We start from the raw sequence: 6,760 nt of genomic DNA, 5'->3' as shown, positions 1-6,760 counted from the left end.
TCCCAAGAAAGCAGATGTGGCTGTGGTTGCGAGTCTGGGTCAAAATGTGGTTGGATGGAAATAGTAAAGATGTAAACAAGATGGATGCAAGCGGCCAATTTCCTTTGGGTCTGAAACAAGAATACATTAATATGAGGTGATTGGCAAAAGACAGGTCAGAGTACTGGAGAACTGTTTTTTAACATCAAGTTTTGTAAGTTTGTGCTGTAACTGAAGTAAAAAACAAGTTGAAACATAACCTACAAGACTAAGTTAGGTGGGTAGCCGGAGGTTAGGCAGGTAGCTGATGGAAAGGGATGTAAATATGGGAACATAATGATGCATGAACTTCAGATTACCATTTGTATGACGGAAGAGATAGGATGGCAAAGCTGATGCAGCTGCTGCCTCAGACCCGGGTTCGATTCTGACCTCGGATGCTGTCTGTGTGGAGTTTGCATGTTCTCCCTGCGACCATATGTGTTTTGTCCCACATACCAAAGACCTGCGAGTTTGTAGGCTAATTGCCCTCTGTAAAATTGCTCCTTGTATACAGGGCGTGGATGCGAAAGAAGGATACCATAGAACTAGTCGTCAGTGTGGACAAGGTGGCCGAAGGGCCTGTTTCCATGTTGTATCTCTGAACTAAACTAAAGTACCAAAGTGGGCTGTTTGGCTTTGAGGTGTGCTTTTGACTTGGATCACCATGCAAATCTATGAACTGAATTATACTTAATTTAAGTTTTTCAGCCCGTCTCTAAATTTCAGGCTTACACACAGAAACACAAAATGTCCGCGCATCTTAACTAATCCCTCCCCATCTCTGACATCCCTGAATCCAATGACGGGGCACCAGCCAAAAGGGCAAAGGGGCTGAAATATAGATCATACCCAGCTTTATCCCAGCAATGTCCTGTATAAGAATCCTGAGTAAAAGGTGAGTGGTTCACTGGTTTTACTTTACCTTAATACTTGAAAGTTTTCATAAGTTATGATGCATTTAATTACATTTGTTTCCTTTTAAAACATTTTTAATGCATTTAATTATTGCTAACGATTTAATAATATTTGAACAGTTCTTTAACCTCAGGGACAAGTCCTCCGGTCAGATGCTCGATCTAGTTTCTGGCTCAGTCAGTCCCGTTTCATGGGACATCACACAGGTATCGAGGGTCCAAGTTACCCAATCCACAACAGGTTTCGTTCGGGCAGACCGGTATTGCATCAGTGAACACAAGCAACACATTTTTTTAGATGCATTACAAACAAGTTAATTGGGGAAATTCTCCAAATGCCATCGGTGAACTGTTTTTGGCACGAGGAAGCCATTGCATAGTTAAAATGCTAAGAATGTGGAAGCTCCCGGTTTTAGTGACAATATTTGTGTCCATGTTCATTCATTTTCCACACGCCCAAACCGAAGCAATGCGATCCATGGGATCATCAGTACTCATTACACCAACAAAAAAAGCAGCAATGATCAGGAAAACCATTCTGCTGTTATCCACACTCTCAACACTCGATATACACCTGCAACGGGCCCCAACTATACTTCATCCTACGCCGGATCCACACCCTCAACACTCGATAACGTCGAACAATCCCTGTTCCAGACGTACACTGGCCCCATCCCCGAACTCTACCTCCGCTACATCGACGACTGCATTGGTGCTACCTCTTGCACCCATGCAGAACTCACTGACTTCATACACTTCACCTCCAATTTCCATCCTGCCCTTAAATATACCTGGACTATCTCTGACATCTCCCTCCCGTTTCTGGACCTCACCATCTCCATCACAGGAGTCAGACTAGTGACGGACATTTACTACAAGCCCACCGACTCGCACAGCTATCTGGACTACACTTCTTCCCACCCGGTCCCCTGCAAAAAGTCTATCCCCTACTCCCAATTCCTCCGTCTACGCCGCATCTGCGCCCGGGATGAGGTGTTTCAGACTAGGGCTTCCGAGATGTCCTCGTTCTTCAGAAAACGGGGCTTCCCCTCCTCCATTATAGATGAGGCTCTCACTAGGGTCTCTTCTACATCCCGCAGCTCCGCTCTTGCTCCCCCTCCCCCCACTCGCAACAAGGACAGGATCCCCCTCGTTCTCACCTTCCACCCCACCAACCAGCGGATCCAACATATCATCCACCAACATTTCCGTCACCTACAACGGGACCCCACCACTGGCCATATCTTCCCATCCCCTCCCCTCTCTGCGTTCCGCAGAGACCGTTCCCTCCGTAACTCCCTGGTCCACTCGTCCCTTCCTACCCAAACCACTCCAACCCCGGGCACTTTCCCCTGCAACCGCACGAGATGCAACACCTGTCCCTTTACCTCCCCCCTCAACTCCATCAAAGGACCCAAACAGTCTTTCCAGGTGAGACAGAGGTTCACCTGCACCTCCTCCAACCTCATCTATTGCATCCGCTGCTCTAGATGTCAACTTATTTATATCGGCGAAACCAAGCGCAGGCTCGGCGATCGCTTCGCTGAACACCTGCGCTCGGTCCGCATTAACAAAACTGATCTCCCGGTGGCCCAGCACTTTAACTCCCCCTCCCATTCCCAGTCTGACCTCTCTGTCATGGGCCTCCTCCAGTGCCATAGTGAGGCCCGCCGGAAATTGGAGGAGCAGCACCTCATATTTCGCCTGGGCAGTTTGCAGCCCAGTGGTATGAACGTCGACTTCTCCAACTTCAGATAGCTCCTCTGTCCCTCCCTTCCCCTCCTCCTTCCCAGATCTCCCTCTATCTTCCTGTCTCCACCTATATCCTTCCTTTGTCCCACCCCCGACATCAATCTGAAGAAGGGTCTGGACCCGAAACGTCACCCATTCCTTCTCTCCTGAGATGCTGCCTGACCTGCTGAGTTACTCCAGCATTTTGTGAATAAATCGATTTGTACCAGCATCTGCAGTTATTTTCTTATACTGCTGTTATTTAGTCTCCTTTTCAACCATTTAATTTCATATTTTACATTTTAAGATTAAATAGAGTTGACGTTGTGCAACAATGTTCACTGTTATCTGACAGGCCCAACAGCCTGCGGATACTGTAATCTGGAATAACAAACAATTAAACAAACAAATGTTGACATTTTACTTCAGGACCGTCGCAATTAGGTTTTGACCTGAAATGTTGATAATTCCTCCCCCCCCCTTCCCACAGATATCGATCAACCTGCCGAATTCCTCCAGTAGATTGTTTATCGTTCACTGTTAACAATCAGTGTTGTCTCGTGAAATCCCACCCCACGTTCAGTCTAATAACAGAGTGGACACAGAGTAGACTTGAAGATCACTAAACTACAAAGTCTTTGATTTCATCAGCCTCGCATTAATAAAGTCATTATTTCCATTATGTAGACCTTGACGTTGGTGAAAGCACTACAATGGTAATTTTCATTGCATCTGACATCAAATTGTCACTGGTGTCAGTCTGAAGAAAGGTCTCGACCCGAAACGTCGCCCATTCCTTCTCTCCCGAGATGCTGCCTGACCTGCTGAGTTACTCCAGCGTTTTGTGAATAAATACCTTCGATTTGTACCAGCATCTGCAGTTATTTTCTTACACTCAAGTTGTCACTGGGCTGTTCCATGCACTTGGCCTTAGTCTGCTTCAGTGATTAACGATCGTGATTTAGGCACAAAGTCCTGGAGTAGCTCAGCGGGTCAGTCAGCTTACCCTGAGAACACCTGTGTAGGCGATGTTTCGGGGTCGGGACCCTCCTTAAGACTGTGTCTGAAGAAATGTCCCGACCCAAAACATAACCTATTCATGTTCCCCTGAGATGCTTCCTGACCCGCTGAGCTACTCCAGCATATTGCTGGAGATGGTGCTTGAAGCAGACACGGCAGTGGTATTTAAGATACTTTTGGGCTTATGGATTTGCACAGAATGGAGCAATGTGGATTATGTGCAGGCAAATAAGGGTTGGACTTGACATCGTGGGCCAAAGGGACTGGTCTTGTGCAGGACTGTTCTATTCTTAAGGGGTTGGACAGGCTAGATGCAGGAAGATTGTTCCCGATGTTGGGGAAGTCCAGAACAAAGGGTCCCAGTTTAAGGATAAGGGGGCAGTCTTTTAGGACCGAGATGAGAAAGTTTTTCTTCACACAGAGAGTGGTGAATCTGTGGAATTCTCTGCCACAGAAGGTAGTTGAGGCCAGTTCATTGGCTATATTTAAGAGGGAGTTGGATGTGGCCCTTGTGGCTAAAGGGATCAGGGGGTATGGAGAGAAGGCAGGTACGGGATACTGAGTTGGATGATCAGCCATGATCATATTGAATGGGGGTGCAGGCTCGAAGGGCCGAATGGCCTACTCCTGCATCTATTTTCTATGTTTCTACGTTCTATCAGAGAGAGTGTATGGAAAAATGGTTAAAAAAGAAGCGATCAATTCAATGTGGCAATCTTTTTTGAAAAATATGTAAAACATTAGTTTATTTATCCACAATATCTAAATAAATAAATATAAATCCCTCAATTATACAAATGAATCTTTTTACCATCTGCAGTACCATTATTTAAATATTAGCTCAGAAAAAAATAATCTACCACCTTTACTCATACAAATATGAATCTATTGCATGCAGGATATGTTCCACTGGTGCCAAAGCATATTACATAAAGCTATAAATGTGGGCACATCTTGCTATTTCTGCAGCCAAAATGCTGAGGGAAGGGCCTTGCTCTGATTGATATGGAAAGGCATTCAACCAAAAGTTTCTAAGGCACTCACAGAGAGAAGAAAATGATTGGCAAAGCTCAACCCACTAATTGATGTTCCAGGCAGACACCCCAAAGTCTGCCCTATGATCTGGGTGTGGGCCAGCTTGAGTTCAATAGTTTCACATAATGATCCTATGTTCACAGACCTCTCCTCCAGACTTGTCTATTATATTGTTGTCCATTTTCCACCTCAACTTTAAAAATTATTTTATATCAAATTGAAACATTTTTAAATGTCTTTTCATACCATCCATTTTGTTACATATCTGAAGACCTTTAACAGCAGCCTTCATGGAATTCCTAATGCAGGAGCACAAGCTGTGGACCACATTGCTTGAAGGCTGCATAAACCAGGCCTCCTAGACGATCAGTCCCACACAGCTGCTGAAAGATGCCCTATAATGTGTTGCTTTAAGTTGGTTACAGATACATAGATACATAGTCAATAGGTGCAGGAGGAGGCCATTTAGCCCTTAGAGCCAGCACCGCCATTCAATGTGATCATGGCTGATCATCCACAATCAGTACCCTGTTCCTGCCTTCTCCCCATATCCCTTGATTCTGCTGGCCCTAACAGCTCTATCCAACTCTCTTTTGAATACATCCAGTGGTTGATTATTATTTTACATCATTCAGTATTGGTGGAGGTACCTGGTGGGATACCATGTGGGTTTGAAGTAAATGGCAGGTATCCCATTCTATTAATTAAATATGATACTTTTACATTGCAGAGTTACACATGGAATATATAAAGGTACAGCACAGGGACAGGCCCTTCGGCCCACAGTGGGGGGCGGGAGAGCAAGAGCGGAGCTGCGGGATATCGAGGATATCGAAGGTACATGTGACAGTAAAGTATTATTTTTAGATTTAGATTTAGATTTAGAGATACAGCGCGGAAACAGGCCCTTCGGCCCATCGTGTCCGCGCCGCCCAGTGATCCCCGCACATTAACATTATCCTACACCCTAGGGATAATTTTTACATTTGCCCAGCCAATTAACCTACAAACCTGTACGTCTTTGGAGTGTGGGAGGAAACCGAAGATCTCAGAGAAAACCCGCACAGGTCACGGGGAGAACGTACAAACTCCGTACAGACGGCGCCCGTCGTCGGGATCGAACCTGAGTCTCCGGCGCTGCATTCGCTGAATGGCAGCAACTCTACCGCTGCGCCACTGTGCCACCGTATTGAATCATTGAATCATGTAAAAAAGTTATAATGAAAATGCATATTAATATTAATAACTTCCAATCCTATACATACAATCGTCTGGAAAATCTTGTTAATCCAGCACTGCCAAAGTCTTGACAGTACCAGAATATTGGAGATGCAAGGAACTGCTGATGCTAGTTTACAAAAAAAAGACACAAAGTGCTGGAGTAACTCAATGGATCAGACAACGTCTCTGGGGAACATGGATAGATGATATTTCGGATCAGGACCCTTCTTCAGACTGATATTAGTTGGGGGGGCGGAGAAAGCTGGAGAGAGAAAGTGCAGGACTAAGCTTGGCAAGTGATCTATGGTGGAAAGAAATACAGATGCTGGTTTAAATCGAAGGTAGACATAAAATGCTGGAGTAACTCAGCGGGTCAGGCAGCATCTCTGGAGAGAAGGAATGGGTGAAGAAGGGACTTGCCCCGAAACATCACCCATTCCTTCTCTCCAGAGATGCTGCCTGTCCCGCTGAGTTACTCCGGCATTTTGTGTCTAAAGGGGATATGTGGTAACAGGTGAGGAGTTTTACTTACAGGAGAGTGGCAGTGTTAACATTATGCTGGTTGTTAACGAATGCAGAATCCAACAATGTTAAAGGAAGGAATGTATTATCTACACATGGAGTGGGCGGTGTATCGTAAAGAAGTGGTCTGAAAGTAAACTAAAATGTTACTTTATAAACCAGATCTGCAGGTCTGTGGACATCATTGAAACGTGTGCCAAGAGATCAATAAGATGATCTAATTATATGGATCATTTTAATACCTATAGTTGGAAAGTATTTATCATAAAATAACACAACAATCCCTACCATTGTGT

The 6,760-nt window shown here is 45.0% G+C and overlaps 1 protein-coding gene across 1 annotated transcript in view; it reads left to right on the top strand.

The window, feature by feature from the left end:
- The first annotated feature begins 887 nt into the window (after positions 1 to 887).
- Positions 888 to 6,760, top strand: part of LOC144594733 (uncharacterized) — a 79,629-nt gene continuing 73,756 nt past the window's right edge. Inside the window, exons 1-2 of the mRNA XM_078401576.1 lie at positions 888 to 916; positions 5,452 to 5,558. Coding sequence (XP_078257702.1) covers positions 888 to 916; positions 5,452 to 5,558 — 136 coding nt within the window. The remainder of the gene's footprint in view (positions 917 to 5,451; positions 5,559 to 6,760) is intronic.

This window comes from Rhinoraja longicauda, chromosome 6 (genome assembly GCF_053455715.1).
Source record: "Rhinoraja longicauda isolate Sanriku21f chromosome 6, sRhiLon1.1, whole genome shotgun sequence".
Classification (NCBI taxonomy): domain Eukaryota; kingdom Metazoa; phylum Chordata; class Chondrichthyes; order Rajiformes; family Arhynchobatidae; genus Rhinoraja; species Rhinoraja longicauda.
Note: the sequence above shows the minus strand (reverse complement) of the source record. Positions and strands in the feature narration are given on the sequence as shown.